Genomic DNA, 24,605 nt, shown 5'->3' on the forward strand with positions numbered 1-24,605 from the left:
TTAACCCTTTCATACAGTTATCTTCTCTCACTGTCATTAACATATAATATACTTTTTCCTCCAAAGGTGGCACCTGTGTGGTCAACCCCACAGATTTGTTTTGTTCTGTCCCTGGCCGTTTGTCCCTTCTCAGTTCTACTTCCAAATACAAGGTGACCATTGCTGAGGTGAAGAGACGCCTCTCACCACCAGAATGCCTCAATGCTTCACTCTTGGGAGGCATTTTGCGAAGGTAAGCCCAAGTTGTTTCCTGGCACTGTGGGTCTTCTAACTGTCCTCATCATATTCCTCAACCCTCAGCCCTTACATCTTTTGTCCGATGTTGCATTCCCCATGTGGTCAAGTCTTCTCATCATTTTCCTCAGAATGTGAACTTTCAAAAACCTAGTTTTTATTTGTTTTTGGACAGAGCAAAATCCAAGAATGGGGGCCGCTGCCTAAGGGAGAAACTGGATAGGCTTGGCCTGAACTTGCCGGCAGGAAGACGGAAAGCAGCAAATGTGACCCTCCTCACTTCCTTAGTTGAAGGTATGGCTTTTCAGCTCTGCAAAGTAATGATGGAAGGTTAGCAATTCTTTGAAACCCAGGTTTGTTAGATTATGCTATTTCATTTTTGTCTGTACTATTAATCAAGACAGTTAACAGTTGCAAATGAATTTCCCAATTAATCTTGACAATGATTCAATTAGACTTAGTATAAGGCTTAGATAATTCATAACATATTTAATTTACTAATCTTGGCAGTAATAGGGAAGAAGACAACAATGGAAGATTTAGGTACTTCAACACATATACCCTAAATAACAGCAACAAAAAACTGCCTGTGCTATTGTCATTTTTTATTATTGTTTATTTTAGAATTCAGATAAATCTGATTTAGCTCATTGTAATTCAGTACAACATGATATGCAGGATAAATAATAATCCTTTATAAAGGTTTCATGGAGTCTAGGCATGATATCAAGCCTGAGAGCACATTATTTTAATCCGAGAAGACATCTATCAGAGAGCTGTGGTGTTCCGTCACATTATGGGTAGATAAGCTGAGTCACAGAAAGGTTAAGGTTAACCAGTGGGGTAGAGACAGGTATAAATACATTCCCGGAAGTTTTTTTTTTTTCCAATTTCCTTTTGTTTCTTCTGTAAGAACTAAACTTTACATATTCTCATTCAATCTTCTTTTAAGAAGAGGTATTTTTAAAGATTCATTTTTAACTTTGTAGGGGAGCTTTTGAATGTCAAAGGAGAGCTCTTCCATAACCCAGAATGCTATTGTTTGCCAAGACTCACCAGAACACACTTATGACACTTTCTTGCATTGGTTGCTTACTTGTCTATAAGGCACTGTAAGTGGTGAGAGATAAGTGAAACACAAAAATAAACATCATGCATTTTTCCATATTATCAATACATCCCATTTGCTGCACAACTTTGTGAGGTAATGTGTTCTTGATGTTTGTCTTGGCAAATTGCTTTGGTGATTTTGCTGTTTACGGTTATCTTTGCTCTGTCCCCTAAATTGTAATCATGATAACAACCACAACAATTACGTTTTTGGCCACTAACATTTAATATGTGCTACTGTTACTGTGTTCTATGGCAGTGCTGTGTTTGCTAGTGTGTGCTGATACTGAGAGCTGACATATAGTAGAGGGAGTTGACTTGTCATCGACCCATATGAGTTGGGGGTTACTGGGGGAAAGTGCAAAGGAGAAGAAATGACTAATGCATTGATTCTAAAAGGAGACAGATTTCTGCTCAATTTAAGGAAAAATATAAGTAAAATTATAGCTACTTAACAATAGAACAAAACACTCGTTCAGGATATAATGGAGTGGATAGTGGATTCAAGAATCATATAGGTGGTAGGATTTGATTGGTTCTTTTTTTTTTTTTTTTTTTTTTTTTTTTCAGTCTTTCTCCATTAATTATGAGATTAGCAGAGGGCTTGTCATATATGGCTTTTATTATGTTAAGGTATTTTCCTTCTATACCTATTTTATTAAGTGTTTTAATCATAAATGGATAAATGGATGGATGTTGTATCTTGTTGATTGGTTCTTAAACCCAACTCCACAGTAGAATCAAGGAGGTTTATTTAAAATGCCCGGGGGCATGGCCCAGGCATCTATATTCTTTTAAAACACCCCAGTGATTCTGATGTATAATGAGGTTTAAAGATTTTTTGTCTAAATGTTCCTTGAGATCCTTGCCACTACCTAGGATGGACTGGCTATGAATTCTCATGGAATTTGTAACAGATGTGAAAAGTAAAGACCCAAATGAAGACCTTTCTCTGTGATGTCTGTGAATGTACTGGCCAGTACAAACTGAAGAGCCATAAACGGGTATATTCACAATTCTTCTCATTGATTTTTTATAGTAGCCAAAAGCACTAGAGTATCCTGTGCAGGAATCATGGATGGAGGCTAACAGGGAGGATGCAAGTTAAATATGTGAAATCCTAGGATGATCTCATGGTCTTGCCATCTACTCTTTGAGCATACCTCTCCTATCACAAATGCCTCTTACTTTTACTGGATGCTTTTGAAGTCCCCCAAATATTCATGATGTAGAGAAATAAATCATTGTTGAATTTCAGGCACTTTGATGAAACTAAGGAAAAGAGATTTAGGGGCAAAGGGACCTTTTCCATCCCTGAACTATCCACTTATTACATTATGATGCTCAAACACACTGTCTTACACTTACATACACACACGTTCTAAGTTTCGTTTCTATGTGCTATGTTCTCTGATTTTTTTTTCCTATGCCATATTTTGGCATTCTTTTAAATGCTGATTGTAAACCCATTAAATTTATTTCAAGACTCTGCTGAGTCACAGGTCATGACCCACAGTTTAAAAAATTACAGGTTGGTTCTCGATTTTTTCTGACTGACTTATTCCGCTTACCATAATAATCTTAAGATCCATCTATGTTATCACAAATAGCAGTATTTCATCTTTTCTTATGTCAGAGTAGTATTCCATTGTGTATATGACTTCACTCATATGTGGTATATAAATCTGAAAGCAACAAAGGAACAAGACAAACAAAGAAACAAAAACTCATAGACACAGACAACAGTTTAATAGTTACCAGAGGGTAAGGGGGGAGGGAGGATGGTAGAGAGGTTAAAGGGAGTCAAATATATGGTGATGGAAGGAGAACTGACTCTGGGTGGTGAGCACACAATGTGTTATATAGATGATGTGTTACAGAATTGTACACTTGAAACCTATGTAATATTACTAACCATTGTCACCCCAATAAATTTAATTAAAAAAAATTACAAGTTGTCTTAGGACATGAGGAGAACTCAATATTTGAAGAACAGAGACATTCTATTTAAATGAAAATAGGCTTCATTTTAACTCTTGGTGACAAGACGGGTAGTTACATTGTTGAGGACTCTCCTATTTATTTATATTCCCACATTTCAGTTGGGTTCATGGTGACAACTGATGACTTCTTTCCAGCCAGAAAGATGCCATGTACTGCATTAGGCTCATTGTCCTTGGAATCCTGTAGATGATGCCAGATGTATGCAAAATAGTGGTGACACAACTCGGAGTTATCAGCCTCTTGTCAGATTGAAATAGTTGATGCTTCTCTTCAGCACTTCAGCAGCTTCCGTCACTTCCTCCCTATGTTTTATTTTAGAATACGCTTTGCAAAGTTGGTAGTTTTTAAAACAAATATGAGGAGTTAATTATGTAGTCATTCCCACCCTTCACTCCCACCTCACTTGAAAAGAATGTTGCTGGAGGGAAGTTTTGTTCACTTTGAGTGGGGTGCTTTCCTGGCATAGTTCTGCTAAATTTGCAAAAGCTCACCTAACATTCTCAGGTAACACTAGGAGTTCTGTAAACACAGTTTACATCCTTAAACACAATTGCCTTGCCCTGCAGTTTGTAGTGACAGGTAGTCACATTCTGTTTACATATGTTTTTAAAGAACAGTGTGGACAGCAAAAGGTGAAAATATGCATCAGCCATAGAAAGGGGACCATTTACAAATGTTGTGTATGATCTCAATTCACTCTTTTCAAGTTTAAACCCTTTGTCACTGTTGTTCCCTTCTTTAGTTTCAAAAAATGTAAGCTCCCAGACCATACTCTGCACGTCTTGCCTCATGTGAGCTAGTGGTATCACTTGCAAAATTTATTACCCTTGGCCTAATACCACCACCACCACCCCCAATATTATCACTTCTGAAATTTTGTCTGACTTTGGGTTCATTGCTTATCCTGACTGAGCTTCATTTCCTTAATTTACAAATAAGGATCATAATATCTGTACTATAACAGGAGCTGTTATAACTGTTAATTCCTAAGTGTTTAGTCGCTTCACACAATGGAAGCTTATTTCTCTCTCTGATGTTGGAGTTACTCGTCAGGGGCCTTCCTTCCTCTCACAGTCTCATTCAGGCACTCAGAGTCCTTCCACCTATAGCTATGCCCTCCTCTAAGTCCTAGGAGTCCTATTCATCAGCTCACATAAAGGAAAGATAGCACGATGAAATTACACAGCTTCTTACCCACTTGGCTAGGAAGTGATTCACATTACTTAAGAACTAATTCCAGAGATGGCTGTAGGGTATACTGGAAAATGTAGTCTCTAGTATGTAACAACTCTAGAGTATGTAAAGAAAAGACAAATCTTTGACTGTCGAGCACCCATTTCTGTCTTGCGTGTCTTTTGTTAGGAATAGATACATTCACATAAATATTTTGTACCATGTGGCACAGAGGCACTTAATACAGATTAGGTCCTGTCCTTTAGTACCTTCTTTCTTTCTAAACAATAGCATTATTTAATAGCAAAATTTACTCAGAATCATAAAACTTGAGCACTGGGGGAAAATGGAAGATTGAGTAATCTGAGGCACTACTAAGTCACAGCAGTTAAGAGTGTGCTTCGTGAATCAAATAAGCTTGTTTGAACTCACTTCTACCACTTGCTAGCTATGTGCTATAGGGAAATACATGTAACCTCTCTGAGCATCAGTGTCTTTATCTATAAAGTGGTGGTAATAATAGTACCCTCCTCCTAAGGTTGTTGTGAGAGTTAAATCAGAATGTCTGTAAAGCACTTAATATGGTTCCCAGCACAAACTTGGTGCTTGAGGAATTTTAGTTATCATTATTCTTAAATGGAAAAACTAAGGTGCAGTGAGATTGACTGTTTTGCACAGGATCATAAAATTGGGAGCAGAAAGGATGAGAACCCAGGTCTTCTGGTTTGCAACACCACCATGTATATTCTGCTTGAATTTGTATTTTTGGCATGGATTATAAAGAGTTACATTGCTGAACTACTCTGAATTTAACTCAAGTATAGCAGAGGGTTAGAAAGACGTTATCAATTTGTGAGCCAGTTTTTCACTGTGGGTTGGACCTCTCCGCTGCTAGGAATCCTGGGCAAGTTTCTTGAGCTTTCTCACATCCGCCAGTACAAGATTTTAAAATCCTAATGAACCCTTTGCTACTACTTAATCTGCCAAAGTTAGGATGACATTAAATTTCAGTTTGTCCCTCATTTCTGAATAATTACCAATAATATCTCCTGTATTTTCAACAGAGTATCAATGTAGTCAGTCAGTTATAAGATTGCCCTGTGAAACCTTTTCTTTCCAATCCAGCCACACCAACAAAATGGAGAAAGGAATGTTATCACTTGGTGCTATTTCCCCCTTTTCTTTAATACTGAGCCCATGCAATTGCATTTTCCAGGAAACGAGGGAAAAGAGCAACTGACTTGGCAATGAATTCTTTCCTATAGATCAGGTAAAGAGAGTGTAGGTGTATCAAGTTTGCTAGATACGTGATCAGTCCATGGCTTTTTACTTTAGATGGAGGGATTGTTCACTGCTTGAGGCTTGTAGGAGTGAAACACTAAAATTCTTTGCCAAGTATTACTGTGTTTCCCCAAAAATAAGACCTAGCTGGACAATCAGCTCTAATGCGTCTTTTGGAGCAAAAATTAGTATATGACCCCGTCTTATTTTAGTATAAGACTGGGTTCATATCATATCATATCATATCATATCATATCATATCATATCATATCATATCATATCATATCATACTGGGTCTTATGTTAATTTTTGGTCCAAAAGATGCATTAGAGCTGATTGTCCGGCTAGGTCTTATTTTCGGGGAAACACGGTAGTAATAACACATGCGCAGGGTATGCTCAGCAGTGGTTGCTCTCCTCATAGGATTGAAGACAAAGCTGATCGTCTCGTTGCCTTTACATGGGTACCACAATGGGTTTTTATGGATGTGTGCAGCTTAAGGCTAGCCTCCAGGGACTCATGGCATTTGTAGGTCTCAAAGGACTATCATCTCCAAATAACTCCTCCACTGGCCATTCCAGCCATCACTTTCCCACATTATTCCTCCTTTGGGATATAAAGGTTTTCAGCTTTCTTCTAAAACTGCCCATGATATAAAAAGGATAATACATTGCTCTTTGTCATAATAACTAATTTGTGATGGCTTTAGTCAGACAGTCACCTGGAAAAGCCCAATCATTCGGGGACCCTGGTGTTCCCTTTTGCACACAAACACTCTGGCAGTGAGTTTTGCATTTCAGAGCTGCCAGTGGAATTGAGTTCACTGAAGTAAATGTTAGTAGAGCCTTTTTTTTTTTTTCAGATGAATAGGTATTGTCTTATCTGTAAATTTCTTATTCTAAGTCATGGAATAGTTTCTATCTGAGAGGCTATATTTGATAATTGGTAATTAGGTAACAATTAGATATTGCTCTCTAATATCTAACAACTAGTATTTATCAGAATTTTCAGTAATTGGTCGCAGTGAAACAGAGGTTATATCATACAATATTATGGACAAATAGACACCATCTTAGAAAACAACATCTTAAATCATTTGCTTACTTCCTAATATTACTTCCCTGGTCTGCATCTGTTACTTCATTCACTTTTAGGAGGAAAAGGTGTTGACATGTCGAGGCAGAGGAAATAGGTTACTACACATATGCCTTTGTCTATGTACTTGGGGTACATAGACAAAGCCTCAAATTTCTACTATTAATGGAGGTTGTAAATTTTTAATCCCATCAGCAGTGGGCGTATGATAGTGCTTCCTTGTACTCTAGCCCGAACAGGGTGCTATCAATTTTTTGATGTTTGCTAATTTGATTGGTTAAAGAAAATAGGTTACTTTTATTATGAATAAGGTTGAATTATGTGTATTCTTAGGAAAATGTTATGAGCTTTTCTGTCTGTTCATCTAACTTGTCCTTGTGGGGTTAAGTTTTATATTTTTCTCATTGATTTGTAAGTATTCATTATATATCAGGAAAATTGGTTATACGTTCCTGATATGAGTTGCAAAGCACCCCACCCCTGGCTTTGGTTTGTTTCTTTGTGGTTATGAGGTTTTTTGTGTGTGTGTATTTGCTTATTTGTTCAGGTCTATGTCCTGCAGAACTTTTTGATATTAATATAATCATATTTCTCATGTATTTTATTCCATGGCTTTTAGTTTTTATTATAATACTTTAAAAGGCTTTTTTTAATTCCAAGATTATAATTTTCCCATCTTATAATTACTTTGTGGTTCTATTTTTTATATTTAAATCTTGGATCCAGCTGGACTCTTTTTTTGTTGTCAGATATATGGTATAGATCCAATTTTATTTGTTTTGCTTTTTTCCAGATGGTCACCCAGTTGTCCTAACACCTTTCATTGATAATCCATCTTTCCCCAACTAGTGTGAAAAGCCAAATTCACCTGGTATTAAATCTCCCTATATAGATATACTTTTTCAATGGACTGATGACTTTGTTTCCCTAATGATGCTCTCTCTACTTCTACCACCACATTTCCTTTTTTTGTTTGTTTTTTTGTTTCTAGAGTTTATACTATACTGTGTTTCCCTGAAAATAAGACCAGGTCTTATATTAATTTTTATTCCAAAAGACATGTTACGGCTTATGTTCAGGGGTTGTCATCTTGAAAAATCATGCTAGGGCTTATTTTCTGATTAGGTCTTATTTTCGGGGCAATATGATATCATATGGCAGAACTCATCATGCAAGAGCCCAGATAGAGGCCTTTATAGTTTAATATTAACTCTGTAATGACTGCCTTCCCTTTGTATACTCCACGGAATCTTTATATTTGGGGAAGATGTAGTTAATCTTTACATAATACTTTCCCTTCACTTTAGGGCAGTGGTTCTCAACCCAGGCTTCAGATTACTGCAGGGGCTTTCAAAAAATGCAGAGGCCTTGGCTCCAGAGATTAATTGATATGGGATGGAACCCAGATTTAACAAAAAAAAACCAAAAAAAAACACAAAACTCCCAGGTTATGGAAGCAGAAAAACACTACCTTCAACTGTAGTCTATTTTGTGAAGTGGCTCTACTTGATGTTTTATTCTTTCTAGCAATTCTCTTTTGCTCTAGTTTTTCACTATAGTCTTTGGGAAGAGTGGCTTACAAGATGATTGTTCTAATTAACCAATGAAATATTTGAAAACTTTTTCATTTAACAAATGTTTACTGAGTACTTATTATGAATTAGGTGCTGTGCTGAGTGCAGATTATGGAATGGCGAATAAAACTACCACTTTGAAAAACAATGTTGGTGTTTAAACAAAATTGTCACTGAGCTACAGAAACTACCACTTTATAAGGCACCGATCTATATCATAGATTGTATAACATATAGTGTCGTAGAGTACATTTCTTTCAGAATAGTTTGGGAAACTCTACCAGATGTATTAACTTTGTCCTGCAGCTCTAGGGTTTACTGTAGTTTGACATCTTTATTTAATGTACATAATATCTTATCCGGGTTTGAAAATATTCTCAAATTTGCTTTCTAATAGGTACTTCTTAGAATAATCCCAGAGATAGAATTGAATGTGCTATTTCCCCAGACATGTAAATGAGATTGAAATCATAGATATGTGACTGGAATTTAACACATATGTATTGTTGCTTTTATTTAATGGCTTTTGGTATTGCAACACTAAGTTAAACCTAAATTGTTTGTAAGGCAGTATTGTTACAGTAACAATTGGTAAGACTTATCTAATGAATAATATAAAATATCCTTTAGTACAAATTAGTTTTAGATATTAATATTTAGTTGTCTAAAGTACACTATCCCCTAAAATACAAGAATTTTAAAGGAAGGAAAAATACTTAATGACCATATAAAAGGTTGAACATCAGTTATACTTATTTCTATTTAAAAATACATTTGGATCTACTTATGATAAAATAGTGTGGGAACCTAGAATCTCAGTAAAAGGAGCAATCAACTTTTCTCAGGAAACATTTTTTCCGTTAACTTTCTATTTCTGGGATGCATAAGTAATTGCCATTTAAATTTTTTCTAATGTTTTCCCGTTTTGCTTTTGAGTGTGAAAAATGAATGGCCTGAAACCAGGGAGCAAATTCTCCTTTTATGTTCTTCCCATAGTCTGTAATTTTACTTGTGCTGACTTTTTAAGAGAGTTACTCAATATGAGTCATCAACTGCTGCTGTTCCTATTGAAAAATTGAATATCCTTTTGTGGTTTCCTACATTTTGGAAGTAGGGAGGTGGCACTACTTGGCATATAGGGCCTAAAGCCTCCTACTTAGAATACTCCTGACTAAGCACTAACACTACACCCCAAAACATCCATGTATCCCTGTGCTGAAGTAGTAATTCTTGAAACGACATGAAATACAGTGGGTGTACTTACCAAAGTTAGTGTATTGCTTCAGTTGTGTAGAAACAAGAGTGGGTGGGGGGACTGGTTTGTCAAGTGGCACAATGCACTGACATAAAGAAATAGTTCAAATCTATTCTGAAGGGAAAAAAGGAAAGAACTAGGGCATCCTGCTTCATTTGTACAGAAATGAGATGGAGGCAGCCATATTTGCTGTGGAAATAGAAGGGAAAATATTTCCAGTCCTTCACGGATCCCTCTTTTCACTACAGGTTATAGCCCCTGCTTGTTGTGCACATGGGCATTTTGTCCCACCAGAGACAGAGGCTGCTAGAACTTTATTTTCACACATCAGTCATATTCCCTACAGGTTTTTGTATATGCTTTGCTGATCCTAAAATTTCTATTTTTCTTAAACCTGTTGATTCTACAATATCTGCTGTACAGGATTTAACTACAGATGTGTCATCGTTATGGAATATCATGTGTGTTTTAATTCATGTATCCATTTATTCATTCATTCTTGTGTCCTCACACACAAAGCTTTTGTGGCATGATAATACGCATTTTAACGACATATCAAAGTGTCTTCACTTGCCACTTCTTTTGATGTAGCATTGCTATACATCCAGTAACAATGTTACATTGCAAGCAGGAGAAAGCAGTAAACAGAACTTAGGGAAGGAAGGATCTGGCTGTCAGTATAAATGTAAATAGCAGCTGTTCCATTCAAACTGTTTTTAAAAGGACCACAACCACACAGTGAGAGCTTTGCATGAAATGGACCAGATCCTTAAGAATCAGGTTTTAGCACAAAGTTTAAGAGACATGCTGCCATCTTCCTGTTGGTACTGTTTCATTTTTCCCACTATAGCACATATAGTAGAGGGGCAGGGAGAAATATATATATAATATTATAGATATAAAATATATATAATATACATTATATTTTATGCATATTATATATTATTAATATACATTATATATTATGTGTGTCTGTAATATATAATATATATAGTTTGTTAGATTGTTATTTAAAGCTCTATTTCTGTAATATTGCAGTATGCAGATATATCAATATATATAACGTGACATACTGTATGAAGATGACACAATCACTGGTGTTATTGTGTTACTTGTGTCATCAGAGGCTCACCGGATGTCCAAGAGAGAACTCAACCCACAGCAGAGGTGACTGGGTTCTTGTCTTCATGCATTAATATTAACTAGCTTATTTTGTATATTTATTTTGTGTATCTATAGACTTTTCCTCCTTCTCTATAGTAATATTAACCATTTTTATTTCTTCCTGGTATTAATTCATCCACTACTCTGTTATTCTATGAGTATAAGGCAGGATCAAATCCATTACTTCTTAGATGGTTACTTTGGCCAATCACCACACAAGCATCATATGATATGGTCATCAAGCCTGACTTTTTAAAAAAATTTTTAATGGCAAAATTTGATTGACCTTCTGGCTGTTGGATCACCTCTCCTTGATTACCACCTTCTCCTCCTTTGTACTTATGTAAACATTTTATCTCTAACACTCATTTGATACTTATAATATAATACTTTATATAAAATGTCAAAATAGTGTCAATAAACATGTATGGATTATATATAATGCTTATATAGGTACAATATAAATGATAAAGTACTACTAAGATGTTGCTGCTACTACTAGTATTGGTATGATTGTCACCTTCCTAGAAACAGGGAGGATCTTTGGTGCCTTTTTATTTCCCCCATTACTCCTGCCTAGCACTACACCTTGAACAAAGTAGGTGCTCAATATACATGTAGTGAAACCTTACTTTTAAAAATTTGTAATGGTCAAGTAAGAGTTGGCTTGATTGAGCTTTAAAAGCACTGTTTTGTTTTTTTTCCAGACAGAAACCCATCACCAAATCTGACTTTGCTGATAAACCATTTTTACCCCATTTCTCAAAAATTTACTTGGTTTTAAGATTTTGTAAAAGAACAACAGTTATTTATGATGTTCTTGTACTTTAAAAGCATCACATATTTTATAATGTATTTAAGAAGCGTTGTAAGTCGTGCTAACGGGTACTAAAGCGGACCAGAAAGCCTGATAATGTTAGTACTGCAGTTATGTAATACACTCTCTTTAGCAACATAATGATATGAAATTGATACAATTTATTTATCTCCCTTTCCAAAGTGTTCCTTTTTTATTTTTAATTATTTGGACCCTCTGCCGATATTATGATGGGTTCTTGGAAAAGATAGCTGAATATTTCAGATATGCTGAGAACAGGCTGTAGATTGAACAGCAACAAAATGACATACCCTTGAGGGTTTTACCCTGAGGACATTCACTTGTAGGATCTCATATGTCAAGTCTGGTCTAATGGCTAGAGCCTCAAGGGGAGTCAAAACTCCTAAACTGTGGTTCTGGTTTCTCCCCTCGATATTCCACAACTGCCTGTCTGGTAAGTAGCTTCTGTTCTCAGTTTTTCCTCGTCCTACCCAACCTTACCCCATCCCCCAAAAAAGTCCTTTCCCTTGGGTTGTTTAGAATGAATAGGAAAAATAATCCATCTGTCCACAGCCAGGAATGAGGCTTGAAAAAAATTTAAGGTGTTACTTTTATTGAGTTTGGACATTCCCGAGAAACTGACTTTTATTGTCTGCCAACAGGGGAGGCTTTACACTTGGCTCGGGATTTTGGCTACACTTGTGAAACAGAGTTTCCAGCCAAAGCTGTAGGAGAACATCTTGCCAGACAACATATGGAACAGAAAGAACAGACAGCAAGAAAAAAGATGATCTTAGCGACCAAGTAAGCAGAATGAAGAAGCTTCTATGTGCCTTTATCCTCAGTTGTTTCTATTTTCTTTGAAGGAGGGAAACAGAAAATACCACTAGATGCTATAAGAACCCTCCACACACCCCGTGGCTTGTAGCAAGATTTACAAACTACCCTTGGTTATTGATCGTGCTGTCATTGACAGTGATGGAAGTTCCTAGAAAACTTCTCCAGAATATGCAGGAATTCCTAGGAGAAAAACATGTTTAAGAGATGTCGATTCCACGCAAATATGCCTTTAAGCCACTCATTGTACCTTAAAAATGTGGATAAAGGTCTTAAAACACTATGAGGGTTTGCAGCATATGACAAAAGTTGAGGACATAGGTGCATGCATGAAAGGTAACAGGGAGACCTCTGGGACCAAGGATAGCCATCAGTGCCCCCATCTTCTCTTGTGTATAATTAAGCAAATTGTCCGACCCCCTGTGGCGATATTATGGAAACGAAAAGGTATAATGTATGAGAAAGCTTCTAAGACTTGGAAAATAATCCAATTAAAATGTGAATTAAAATAATGAGGGAAATGATGTAGGAAGGAGGACACTTGCATAAGATGATTTCAAATTCCCTCAAACTTAAAAGTTCTTTGATAATTAATAAAAGAACTACCCTTTTTTGTATGAAAAACCAACAGAACTATAAGCACTGCTGCAAGTCATGTTCACATTTTTACAGAAAAATATTTCAGGCAGTTAATTCTTGCTCTCTTCTCTTTATTAAAATAAATTATTGCTACCTATAGACCATTAATAATCTTATCTAATTTCAAAACTCTATGCTCAGATTTTAGAAGTTAGTCCTATGTAGCTAAATTATCATTTATAAATTAGTTTCTTATTTGGGAAAATCTTTTAGAGAGAAAACATAAGGTAGATAGTGTTAAAAACATTGCTTCTGATAAAATGATGTATAAAATGACTTTATAATATGTTGACCAAAATTTAAATTGGCTCAAAATGTATAAAACCAGAAGTAAATATTCCTTCTTCCATTCCTACCAACTTCTAAGGTAACATAGATGTCTTTTTACAAATTTAAGGTTTTATTATGGGACAGCGACTGCCTAACAGGCTTGCCCAAGACACATAACTCCTTTTTTGGGGATTTGTGCTGCTTGTGGCTGTCAGTGTTTGGGCTTAGGATATATTTATGCATTGCTCTTCTGAGAGTACTAGAAATTCTCTTATATTGCCCCAGAGAGAAGGAAAACAAAAAGTTGTAGCAAAAGTAGAAGAAAAAGGGGGATAGGAATAGCAGAAAGAGATTGAAGACCAAGAATGAAGGAGACAGAGAGAGAGAGACAGAAAGACAGAGAGAGAGAGACAGAGAGAGACAGAGACAGAGATACAGAGAGAGAGAGAGAGAGAGAGAGAGAGAGAGAGAGAGAGAGAGAGACCGTCCAAGAGTTAAAGAAAGAAAACTATAAGGCAGGTGTGGCATTTGGATTTAAAATTGGGGGATAAACTTCGTGTTGTGAAAGCTCCTGAACACTTGCTAGTGGAAAGACCTAAACCTGGACTTTTTGCATGGTTTATTTTCCGGGGGGGGGGTGTCTCCACTTCTATTTTGCTTTTAACTCTTTCCCTTTTTCAAACAATTTCTTGACCCAGAGTGTTCTTGTTCATCAGTCATATTTCAGTTCTTCCAGAAGGAACTGAATGTACGTGTATTTTGTTAATTTGAATCCTTAATATAATCTCAGGAGAATATAAAGTCTTGTTATAGATCAAGAGAAATATACAGTGCTCGAAGTTAGATGGTATCCCCCAGGTTTTCTCAAAGTATCATATCCTTCTAGCTGGCAGGATCATATGGATTTCCCAATATACGTCCCCATGTGATACCTCTGAATGAAAGTTATCCCAAAATACACATTATTCAGGAGAAAACACCTCCATATTTTCTACCTCAAAATCACTCGGTTATGGTTTCGTTGTGCATATTCTAAGACTTCACCCCTTAAATCAGAGAAATCCTTCTTCTTACCATCCTTCCCCCAGGAATGGTTCCATAACTGTTGGCCGCTCCCCCACACAGCAGTGCCACACTAATATTCAAAATACAAGCCCATTTTCTTGGCAGCTCCCATCACTCTGTGTAAGTGTTTTGGAGTGAGTACATTCAAACTGATGCTGAGGTTTTTTTTTCACAGAAGTAAATGTTCGAAGACCTTGAGGGAAATAAGAGAAGTACTTCCATATTTGTCAAAGTTATGCAGAGACATCTATTTTAGAGTAGTAGATTCAACCAAGGAGTCCTATTTTCCTTTCACCTGGGATCCAAGATATGTTATATTATCTTAGGTGCTATTTTGACCTTTGATTTCATAAAATATTGTGAGAACATGTAATTTTCTTTGATTCCTCTGTCCATAGCTAGACTTTTGCGGACCATTAAATGTCAAGCAAAAATTGAGTTCACTAATTCTATGACCTTATTTTATGTGAAAGTAAATAAGCCATAAACATCCAGAAATTAAGAGAGCCTTAATTTATTTATTTATTGGTCTTTTTGGTTATTTATACCCATCCCATCTTCTTATTAGACAATGTGAAACAAGAATTAAGAATCAGAGACTATGCAGTCATAGCCAACATATACAATACAAGTAATCATCAATATAAGTAGATAAAGTACGGGATGTATAAGAATAACATGCCTTTTCTGCATCTTATCAATGGATCCAACATGTGGTTTCTAATTTTTTTAATGGTAAAGCATTGGCTATTTTCAATTAAAATACTCAAAGTTGCAATTAAGTAGCCTCCATGGTATTCATCACATTCTCATAGCTCACCTATGTTCACAAGACTGGCAGTTGTTTCAAAAATATTTACAAAACTCAAAATTCTTTGTATGAGAGATCCAGTTGCTGATCTGCATTGACAGACTGGCTTACATATTTCTTTTTTACCTTTACAAATAACAGATTCAGTTGTATATCATTGTATTGCCAAGTATATAATTATATGAAGAGCCCATTGATTAAGTGCTGTTAGCCTCCTAATTCCTCTTTATTTCTAGTGCTTTTTTGATTAACCAAATACTTCGGTGTAATTAAATAGTTATTTATGAGAAGAGATAGAAACAGAGTTAGATAATTTTTGAAATCTAACATGTACCAGACAAAACATTTATGTGACTTATGGAAAACACATTTAAACCTTTTCATTAAATTTAGAACTAAATATGATTAACATTTGATTTGCATAAAGGTAAAGCAGAATAGTTAGCAAGTTTTAATTGAGTGTTACCATACCATTAATCATCAAAAGGAGAAACATAGAACTTTAAATTCAGACATCAGCTAAAAAGTTATGTCCTGAAGGACAATGACATAAGGGATAAAGTTAGAATTTATGATTCATCAAAGATCACCTTATGTTACATAATTCATAATGTGACATTTTGTTTCGAGAAATAAGAGTATTTCTTACTGTAGCTTCATAGATAAAATGTTAAATAAAAATGAAACTAAACATAAAAAAATAACTGTGTCATAATGAAATGATGATGATGATTTGCCTCAGGGATATCTACAAAATTGTCATCTGTTTTTAAGTCTAGAAATTGTCGTAAGTCAGTGAGTTAAGCAGCAGAATCACATATCAAAGGTTGAGAATTCTGAAACGTCTCCTGATACAGCTTTATGTATGGTGTAGTTAGCTGAATTGCTTAGTATAGTTAATTTTTTCCACACTTTGCATTTTCTTCATTTCTTCATGAACTTTAAGTTAATTGTAACTTGCTATATTGTTTTTACAGTAAGGAAGTTGATTTGCCAACTTATAAATTAGTTTATTCAATTATCCAAATAATTCCCATATCATAACAAGAACTGAAGCAATGTTTCAACGTTCATTTTAGTTTTTTAATGTGTTCTATTTTAATCTGATAGAAAATTAAGACTAGTTTTTAAACAACTCCAGCATTCCTTTGTAGTTAATGGATCATATTGATAGCCTACCAGATAGTAATCCATTTTGCTAGTCTAATAAATGATAGCATGAGTCTATATTTAAAATGTTAGTTAGAAATTTCCTAATAACAATATAATTAAGTATTAAATAACACAAAGCACAACAGATGATGATGTCCCACCAGATGTCATCATTTAATGCCATCACTTAGCTTAACTTACTATTATTCATCTATAAAAATAGGTTGTATAACTGAAAGTCAGCCAATTGAGTCTAACTTAGGACAGAAAAAGTGAGAAGTTCAAAATCACATATTGTCAGTGAAAGTACACACCTGCCATTGTTAAAAGCATGCATTTAGATGAGTCTCAGAGACTCAACCAAACATTAGCTAGAGAAATGGAGGATCCTGTTCGATTTAGAGCAGATCAGGACTTATCTCTGTTTGTTTCTTGGTTTTATCTCTCCCCGTGATCCTCTTTACTTTCACCTGTGTTCAAAATGAATAAGGCAAATTCTGTGAAATGAAGCAATAAACCTGAGACTCGTTGTTCATTAGAAAAAAATCACGAATGATCTTTGGAAGAAGTTGCTAAAGGTACCTAATAATAAACAAGGCTCCACTGATTGTTAACTCAGTGATAAATGATTTGTGCTTCAAGACATTTTGTCATTTTTCAGTAGTTATTTGTTAATGACACCAATGCTTTGGAGAAGAATCAGTGGCTGGGTCCATGGAGCGACATTCTCTTGGAATAGTCTGACCCTTCTGTACTTGTCTTTGGCTATAGTGATAATTATAGTTGAGCTACATGCTTATATTTTGTGACTGCCCATTGTAAATCCAGACAATAAAACCTAACCACTATCGTATTACTCCTTCAGTATGGAGTGATCTCACTTTAGAATATATATTCTTTTGAGCAATTTCTTGGGAGTCTTTCACTTCACTCTTCGGCTACTGCATTAATCTAGGGTTTTGTTGTTGTTGTTTTTAATCCAAAAACTGGTTTTTTTTAAATATGTTTTGTTTCTTTAGAATTATGTTCTTTGGACTATGTATCACAAGGGTTTCACTGCAATCCATCGTATGTAGTAATGTAGTGATTAAAACTGAAACCAATGATCAGAAATCATAATCATTTAAAGTAAGAAAAGCAGCAGGAAAATCCCTTTCGTGGAGTATAACAAAATCATTTTTGCGAGGCTAGTGGACTAGATTGTAAGTGATTATCCACATCAAATATTGAAATACAAATTTAGTCCACAAGAGTCTGAATTATAATACTGGGAAAAAAGATTTTCCAAAGTCTCCTTGCATCGTGGCTCCGAAATAAGCCTCTACGTTGATTTAAACTTGTTTACTGATATAATATCCCCCCAAAATCACATTTTAATTTAAAAGAACAATTATTAGTTGTGATCCTTTCATATAGATTTTTCCTTATTCTAAGGTTAATTTATGAATATTCATTCACCTTAAAATTAACATTGGTTTTATCAATGCCAGTGGACTGTTACTCCCTTGAAAAGTTTACGATTATCCCATTGTACTAGAGAGCAAAGCTGCCCCTGGGAGCTTCATCTGTATGAGGTAGATGGAACTTCATAGGTGGCTTTATAAAATTTTATCTAGTCCTCTTGTAAAAAAGAAAACAAACCATTGATAAAATATCATGGGGTTAAATTAAATCCCCGTTTCAAGAGTTCAGCTTCAACTTTGAATCTTGTATTTTAGGCAAATTTGTAAAGAATTCCAAGACCTCCTAAGCCAAGATAGATCACCGCTGGGATCGTCCAGACCCACTCCAATTCTAGACCTGGACATCCAGAGACACTTAACACATTTCAGGTAAGACTGGTTTTCCAATTTGCTCAGATGCTCTTTAAAACTGCCTTTATTTAACCCAACTAACCTAGACATTTTTGAATTCCTATCACAGATCCATTTAGAGATATTACTTATATATTTATCTGGTGACTGACTGAAATTTTTAAAATATCAAGCATCCAAGTAAAAATTGTAAAACTAATGCATGAAGCATTTTGGATAAGAAAATTTAACATATTAATGTGATTATAAGAAATTGTGACTTGGAAAGTGGACACTGTTATTTCAAATAGTAGCACTTTCGATCAGGAATCTGAAATCCTTTAAACAGTTCTTTTTCTTGAGTAGGTAAATTGTTGAATGAACAGATGATATGACAGAAATTAATGAGGTAGCATAGACGGATTTTCCAGGAGTATAATTTGTACACAACTAGAAACTGCAAATGGTTCTTAAGTTAGTCCACACAAACATATATTAAAAAGCTTGGAAGGTGTTATTAAAAACATATTTTAAATTTCATTTTCTGAGATGCTTTGGAAGAGAATAGAGTTTTTTCTGGTTAATTCATGTCCTGGATACAAAGTGAAAAAGAACATGATAACTATTCAGGAGATTTCCAATTTTAAAACTTTACAATTCTATGCCTATATGATATTTCTCATCAATATAAAAATATCCCCTCTTCATTATTATTATTTAGTTTAAATAACAATGCTAAGGAAATACTAATATACATTAAACTTTAAAATGTTTTTAATGCTTCTCAATTACCATGCTGTTGAGGAGGATATACCATTATAATAAAATAATTTGGAATTTTATCTGCAACATCAGCGACATTTAAATAGAATCTTTTATTTTCCATAATGTCACAAGTCTCCTCAAGATGTAATAGACACATCTCTGAAGGCTAAACTTAGGGTCTATCTTCTAAAAATGTACCAAACGTAGGATCTATTTCACAGGACTTTTCTCCTATGATTCAATTGGGTTAGTGAAGGTGAGTATACTAAAACAGGAAGAAAATGTAATGCCCAGAAGTTTAGAGCAAAAGACTTTGGAGTCAGTAGAACCATCTTCAAATCCAGACCCTTACACATTTGAGCTGGGTTGTTAGGAGTAACTTAGACACTTTTTCCAAGCCTCTTTTCCCTAGCTTCAAGTGGAATAAGAAGCCTTCTGTTATATGGTGGTGGTGAGCTAAACTGAGAAAATGAATTTAAAGTAAACATTCTGATAAATGATGTATTATTTACTCCACCACTGATCCAACTTTCAATGGTGTAGATTGCTCCACTATCATATCTGCACAAATATTTTCCACATTTTTATTTACGTACATACTAAGAATGTTTATAATTTTTTCAGAAGTTTAAGTCAGAACTTAATAATTTTCATGCAAAGTCAATTCTGGATTTAAGGAAATTTGTTAAATTACAAATTTACTGTAAGGAAGAACTTACTGTTCAAATACAGAGGATTAAGACTCTATGTCATGTCGACTACCTACTTTATTTTCAACTAGAGACACCGCAGCCTTCATCGGACAGTGAGCTGTCCCTTTTCAGGCTCAAAACAAAATACAGCATCATTGCATAAATTGAATATGAGCTACAGTGTGAAATAAATAGCCAAATCATTTGTTTGCTCAGCATAGGCACAATCTGATAATGTGCTGATACTTGAGTCATTTTGCCACCTTAATGCCACAGAACTCTTTAGAGAAAACTTTCACTTCTAAACTTGAACTGAATGTTTCCTATGTGGGTTTTATATGCTCTTATTTACCTCCCCATGCAGAATATGGTAAGACGCAATCTGGTATTACCCAGAGCTGAGAGAGAGAGAGAGAGAGAGAGAGAGAGAGAGAGAGAGAGAGAGAGATTTTGGGTGTAAAACTCTGAAAGATTTTTTTCAGAGTTTGAAAATCTGGCTGAAGATTTTCAGTCGCAAAAATTTTAAATACATAACCACACCTTAAAATATTTAACTCTAGATGGTATATCTACTGATAAAAGTATTATCTATAAAATTTTGGTGTGATTATTTATATGTTGAGTATTTTGCTATCAGAAAGTTATGATCCCCGTTTATTATGCTTTTTTTAATGTTTGCCAGATTTTTCATTTATTTTTCTTTAACTACATTCTAGATTATTTATTTAGATGAAATCTTTTTATTTCCTAATGGAAAGTAGTATGGTGATAAAAGACACTTATAGCATATTTCCTAAATTACACCTTTTTTGAATTGTGGTAAAAAACACACAACATGAAATTTACCATCTTAACCATTTCTAAGTGTGCAGTTTCAGTAGTGTTAAGTACATTCACATTATTTTTCAACCAGTCTTCAGGACTTTTCATTTTGCAAATCAGAAACTCTATGACCATTAAATAACAACTCCCATTTCACCCTCCCCCAAACCCCTGGCACCTACCATTTTACTTTCTGTCCCGATGAATTTGGCTACTTTTTAGATACCTCATATAAGTAGAATCATACAGTATTTGTCCTTTTGGGACTGGCTTATTTCATGTAGCTTAATGTCCTCAAGGTTCATCTGTGTTGTAGCACATGTTAAATGTCCTTCCTTCTAAGACTGAATAATATTCCATGGTATATATATGAGATATTTTGCTTATCCATTCATCCATCAGTAGATAAGCTTCCACCTCTTGTGATTGTGAATCATGCTGCTATGAACATGGGAGTGCAAATATCTCTTTGAGCTCTTGCTTGTAATTCTTTTGGTTCTATACCCAGAAGTAGAATTTCTATGTCATATAGTAATTCTATTTTTAATTTTTTGAGAAACTTCCATGCTGTTTTTCACAGTGGCTGCACCATTTTACATTCTCACCAGCAGTGCACAAGGATTTTATTTAATTCCTCCACATCCTTGCCATCACTCATTTTTTTTTTTAGTAGTAGCTATCCTAATGAGTATGAGGTAATATCTCATTATTGTTTTGATTTGCAGTTTCCTAATGATTAGTGATGGTAAGCATCTTTTCATATGCTTGTTGTCCATTTCTGTGTCATCTTTGGAGAAATAGCTATTCACATCCTTTGCCCATTTTTTAAATTTGCTGATTTGCTTTTTTGTTGTTGAGTTTTAGGAGTTCTTTATATATTCTGGATATTAACCTTCTATTAGACACATAATTTGTAAATATTTCCTCCCATTCTGTAGGTTGCCTTTTTATTCTGTTAATTGTGTCCTTTGATGCATGGATTTCTTTTTTAAATGTATCTGTTTTGGGAATTTATTTCTTGTTTGTTTGTTTGTTTGTTTGTTTGTTTGTTTTTATTGGGGACTACTGGGGAACAGTGTGTTTCTCCAGGGCTCATCAGCTCCAAGTCGTTGTCCTTCAATCTAGTTGTGGAGGGCACAGCTCAGCTCCAAGTCCACTCGCCATTTTTAATCTTTAGTTGCAGGGGGCACAGCCCACCATCCCATGTGGGAATTGAACCAATAACCTTGTTGTTGAAAATTTGTGCTCTAACCAATTGAGCCATCAGCTGCCCCAACGCATGGATGTTTCTGATGTAATTCAATTTGCCAATTTTTCTTTCATTGCCTATGCTTTTAGCATCATATTCAGGAAATCCTTGCCAAATCCAACGTCACAAAGCTTTTGGCCTACTATATTTTCTTGTAAGAGTGTTATAGTTTTAGATATTATATTTAGGTCTTTGACCCATTTTGAGTTAATTTTTGTATATAGTGTAAGGTATGTGTCCAACTTCCTTCTTTTGTCTGTCTTAAGCTACAGTAAGTCCTCACTTAACGTCATCAATAGGGTCTGCAACTTTAAGCAAAACAACATATAATGAAACCAAGTTTACCACGGGCTCATTAATATAAACAAGAGTTAAATTCCTGTGGCATCTCATCAATGTTATGATGAAATGATGTTATTCAAGAACTTACTGTACATCCTTTTAAGCAAAAGGTTTAAACATGGTGGACATTTCCCATTAAAACCCAAAAGGAAGTCAGTAGAACAAATTTAAATGTGTGTATTTTTGCTTTTATTGTGTATTTATTAAAAGTAGCCTCAGTAGACTATCTTCATAGGACTGTAAACACCAGCTTGTTGCCTGATCTTAAAAAAGACTCCACGCTTTACAAGTGTAGCCCTTAAAATGGCTTCACAGTAGAATCTTTCTTAGAGATTTTTTTAAAATCTTAAGAACTGAATGAAGTACCCTTTTAAAGATCTGATTCAGTAGGTCTAGGATTGCACTCAGGCATCTGTGTTATTTGAAGATCTGAAGTTCATTGTGATAATTAGGCAGTTTTAGGAATCTCAGTCCTAGGATATTCTTAGACTATCAGCGCTTTTTTTCTTTTTGGAAGAAAAACAATTCTAACTCATTTTTATAGTGACACTGAGAATTATGTAAAAATTCTGTCTTGGATACTAACATATTAAAAAGATTCTACAGCTATTATTCTGCTAATAATCTGGGTAACAATGTGTTAGCATAAAGTCTGTCTCTTTTATAGTTGCCTACTGACAGCGGTAGCTTTAATTTTGATAGAAACATAAGCTCAGGAGATAAATGAGTTAGAAAGGAAACATGTCACATCTGACTCCAAAAACAATCCATTGGCAGAGTCTGATTTTCTACTGGTTTTGTTGAGTGCTGGCTGGGAAAGAAGTAAGGAGAGAGCATGATTGGATAGGTATAGAAGATACTCAAATTAGTAACATCAACTTGTGCTATTTTTTTAATTAAATTTATTGGGGTGACAATGGTTAGTAAAATTACATAGGTTTCAAGTGCGCATTTCTATAATACATCATCTATATGTCACCTTGTGCTACTATTTTATTTAGTCAAAATCTCCTTTCCAGCGCAGAGCACTTGAATTACACCTTATAGGATGGCTGATTTGGTACCTTAAGAACTGTGGCTTACTTTCAGCAGATTGAATATATCCTGTAAGCTAGGGAATGACCTGGCCTTGGAAAGCACAGATAACTACCTCCATTTTCTTTTGTGGTAGTTGACGTATCTGGGTGCTCTGGAAACCTGCAAGCAGTGACCCTCCTCATGATTCCCAGCCTGGAAAGCTGCTTGTTTCCAACAAAATGACAGGAGGCAGGTTTATTCTTTATTTATAATTTAGTGAGTACCATAAAAAAAAAAAAAAAGTGTATTGCTGTAGAGAACACAGCAGACAGCACAACTCCCACTGGAAGGGGAAAGAGAATTAGTTGAAATCAGTGGGGGGTGGCTGGTTAGAGCGTGGTGCTAATAACACCATGATTGCTGGTTCGATCCCCTCATGGGCCACTGTGAGCTGCGCCCTCCTTAAAAAAATAAAGGAAAAAAAAATTTTTAAATCTGTGGAAGACCCCACAGACACAATTCCCAGGAATGGTGGTTGCAATTAGACCACAGGGGCATGGAGTTTCACGGACAGAACAGATTCAGCTTATATTGAAATCTCATTTTCTGAAATGTTGGGAATTCTCCTCTTTGACATCTCGGGAAATCTTAACTTTCCCCTTCTTTGTCTCTTATATTCTCATAACCTCATTGAAGCTGAAGTCAAGCAAAAGCTCTTTTGACAACATAAATAGGGGAGCAATTTAGATTAATGCACAGTTCAGAGAAAACAGACCATTAGGAAAAAATAAGGACATTTTCTTAGCACCCACTTTGGGAGCTGGAAATTTTATTGTTTCTCATATTTTACTGTGCGAATGGCAGGTGGTGCAATGAAGACTAAATGGTTGCCCCATTCTTTAGGAACTTCTAATGTAGAAGACAGTTACATGCAAAGATTTACATGAGACAGATTTTATAATAAAGAATGAAGCAGAGTACAGGTAATTACCGAAGCAACCAGGAAAGGCTTTCATCTTTCTACTCACAGTACTTAGCACATAGTAAGTGCTCAATAAATATATGTTAATAAACGTAGATTATGATGATATCTCTATTAGGTCTTGGATATATCCTCTACTGGTTCATTCCCAGAGCCGTGGGCTGGAGAAGTGAAATGATCAATTTGCTTAATTCTCCTATTTGAGTCAAAAAGTATGCTGACATCACAACTTCTTAACAAATAGATCCTCCTGCTACTCCCATAACGCTTTGGAAATAAGAAATGTATAGGCATTCCCAGATATCTGTGTGTGTGTGGTGGTGATTAAATTTTTTCATTGATTCTCACTGATGAAAGCCCCTTGCATTTCCCACTCTTCTTCTATATTTGGATCTTCTGTTCAACATCCCTGTCAAGTTGTCACCCATTCCAGGCTTGAAAACTTTCAATGGTAGACTGTTC

The 24,605-nt window shown here is 35.3% G+C and overlaps 1 protein-coding gene across 2 annotated transcripts in view; it reads left to right on the forward strand.

Annotated features, from left to right (window-relative positions):
* The window catches only part of TFAP2D (transcription factor AP-2 delta), a 54,425-nt gene that overhangs the window by 15,394 nt on the left and 14,426 nt on the right, over window positions 1–24,605 (forward strand). For both annotated transcript variants that reach the window (XM_019734607.2, XM_074333058.1), the window contains 4 exons: window positions 67–232; window positions 410–528; window positions 12,370–12,511; window positions 18,200–18,313. In XM_019734607.2, the coding sequence (XP_019590166.1) occupies window positions 67–232; window positions 410–528; window positions 12,370–12,511; window positions 18,200–18,313 (541 nt within the window). The remainder of the gene's footprint in view (window positions 1–66; window positions 233–409; window positions 529–12,369; window positions 12,512–18,199; window positions 18,314–24,605) is intronic.

The sequence above is a fragment of the Rhinolophus sinicus genome, linkage group LG05, assembly GCF_036562045.2.
Source record: "Rhinolophus sinicus isolate RSC01 linkage group LG05, ASM3656204v1, whole genome shotgun sequence".
In the NCBI taxonomy this organism is placed as follows: Eukaryota; Metazoa; Chordata; class Mammalia; order Chiroptera; family Rhinolophidae; genus Rhinolophus; species Rhinolophus sinicus.